We start from the raw sequence: 2729 nt of genomic DNA on the forward strand, positions 1-2729 counted from the left end.
GTGTGCGTGTGTGTGTGTGTGTGTGTGTGTGTGTGTGTGTGTGTGTGTGTGTGTGTGTCAGGCTACAGGCAGCTGTTCCAGCCCGTTATCAAGCAGGTGGTGGATTTCTACCAGCCGACCTGCATCGTCCTGCAGGTCAGTCAACTTATCTGACTGCTGTTTGATGCAGCCGCTGCTGATTTAGGTGATGTATCATTGTGTGTGTGTCTGTCTGTGTCTGTGTGTGTGTGTGTGTGTGTTTGCAGTGTGGAGCAGATTCTCTGGGCTGTGACAGACTGGGCTGTTTTAATCTCAGCATACGAGGACACGGGTGAGGCCAGCATCCTTTTATAATCTCCTGTGTGGCAGATTTTAAAACATTCATCTGATTTCATTCGATTCAACACACACACACACACACACACACAAACACACAAGTTTGCACAGCTATCCAATTGGGGACATTCCATTGACTTCTATTACATTTCTACAGCCTAACCCTGACCACAAACCCTAAGGCTAACCTCACAGGTACATACCTGACTCAAAAACTAACCTAAACTCAATTCACACCTTGGTCCTAAACCCAACCCCCAACCCACCAATGGCATTTAAACCAAACAGGGACGCGACTTTTGTCCCCAAATGCACCAGTTGTCCCCAAATGTAGGATTTTTGTCTTAAAATTGCCCCCAAATGTCACCAAAGCCGAACCCACATACATTCCTACTATGTCTCTCTATCCTTGTGGGAACTTTCCATTGTCTTCCATTCATTTTTTGGAAATTTTGTTGCTAACCCTGACAATTTACCCTAAAATTAACCTAATCTAAATTCACACCTTGGTCCTAAACCTACCCCACAACATGTCAACATATGACAGTAGTCTGAGATCACTTTATTCTGTTATGTTTACAAATGTTAAGAAGTCAGAGCAAAAGAGAAACATGCCATGGCACACAATGAAACAAATTTATTCATCAAATAACCAAGTAAATTTTTTCACGTACATAAAATACATGTTCAAAGCATCACAGTGACGGAAATGTCTAATGATGATGATCATGAGCAGCTAATGAACAACCACAATGCAGCTGTGGTTTTAAGCTGCTGTTTATACTTTTGACCACAAGATGGCACCAAAGGGTTCTTTGTTAAAACTTCCAAAAATTTGTTGTTGTTTTTTTTAAACAAGCTTCATATGGCATCACTGATCTGTAACTTCTGTCATGTGTGTGTGTGCTTTTCAGTGAGTGTGTAGAGTTTGTAAAGAGCTTTAAGATCCCTCTGTTGGTTCTCGGAGGGGGAGGATACACTGTGAGGAATGTAGCTCGTTGCTGGTAAGTATGACGCTCAGAACAAAAGGACTAAAAGTCTAAAACAGTCTAACTTTACTATAAAGTTTCTTTCAGGATACCCAAGGACGCTGTACAATAGAAAAAAATTAAAATGAAAAAAAAAACTGTAGATACATATAATGATAAAGGTAGTGTGTGAGAAACAGAAATGCGGAGTACAGAACAGTCATATAATAAAATACAATAATGCAAACAAATTGAACAATAAGGTTGTGGGGGAGAAACATCGAAGTGTGGACAACAAAAACAGACATATTTTGAAGATTGGAGTTAACAGTTGTAGGCTAATTTGAAAACGTGTCTTCAGGCCAGTCTTAAACAGGGAGAGAGAGGTTGTATTGCGTAATCCATGGGGACGTGAGTTCCAGAGCTGCGGAGCAGAGTGGCTGAAAGCTCTGCTCCCCATGGTGCTGAGGCGTGCAGGGAGTACTGAGAGTTGGAGGGAGGAGGCAGATCTTAGAGAGCAGGAGGGTGCGGAGATGTTCAGGAGGTCAGACAGGTAAGGAGGGGAAAGATTGTGGATAGCTTTGAAGGTGTGTAGGAGAATTTTAAAGATGATGCAGGATTTAACTGGGAGCCAATGGAGCTGTTGTAGGACTGGAGTGATGTGGGCAGAGGATGAGGTTTGAGTGATTACACGGGCTGCTGAGTTCTGAACCATCTGTAGTTTGTGAAGGGATTTATTGGGGAGGCCAAACTGTAGGGAGTTGCAGTAGTCGATCCTGGATGTTACTAGGCTGTGTACAAGGATGGCAGTGGAGCGGGGGGTGAGTGAAGGACGGAGACGGTTAATGTTGTGGAGATGAAAGTATGCAGATTGAGTCACGTTGTAAATGTGGGATTTGAAAGAAAACGTGGTGTCAAGGATGACACCTAGTTTCTTGACCTGAGGCGAGGGGGAAAGAACGGAGTTGTTAAAAGTAGGCCTGTCGCGATAGACAATAAATCAATTAATTGCACGATAACTTTTTTTGAGGTCGGTAAAAAAAAGACGGCGATAAGTTTCATTTTCCTGCTTGTTTTTTTACTTCGTCTCTCTCCCTCTCTGTGCTCCGCTGCACAGGAGCTCAGCTGACCCCTCCCCTCCTGTTTACTTAGTGTGGGAGGAGCGAACTCTCGCTTTAGCGTGAGAGCTCGTTCCTAAAGAAATGTTTCAAAGCAGAACGCGGCTGCTGAAGTGTTGGGAGCACTAGAGCCTGGATTTCGCTGCGGAGGGAGGGAGGGAGAGAGAGAGAGACGGAGTGAGACAGAGAGACAGAGGGAGACAGAGACAGAGACAGAGAGAGAGAGAGAGAGAGAGACAGAGAGAAAGAGAGAGAGAAGGAGTGAGACAGAGAGACAGAGAGAAAGAGAGAGAGAGAGAAGGAGTGAGACAGAGAGACAGAGAGAAAG

The 2729-nt window shown here is 44.0% G+C and overlaps 1 protein-coding gene across 1 annotated transcript in view; it reads left to right on the forward strand.

The window, feature by feature from the left end:
* Positions 1–2729, forward strand: part of hdac3 (histone deacetylase 3) — a gene marked incomplete in the record, with an annotated part of 27306 nt that overhangs the window by 11250 nt on the left and 13327 nt on the right. Inside the window, 3 exon segments of the mRNA XM_014032011.1 lie at positions 62–135; positions 246–310; positions 1230–1319. Of these exon segments, the coding sequence (XP_013887465.1) occupies positions 62–135; positions 246–310; positions 1230–1319 (229 nt within the window).

Source organism: Austrofundulus limnaeus, unplaced genomic scaffold (genome assembly GCF_001266775.1).
Source record: "Austrofundulus limnaeus strain Quisiro unplaced genomic scaffold, Austrofundulus_limnaeus-1.0 Scaffold1364, whole genome shotgun sequence".
NCBI lineage: Eukaryota > Metazoa > Chordata > Actinopteri > Cyprinodontiformes > Rivulidae > Austrofundulus > Austrofundulus limnaeus.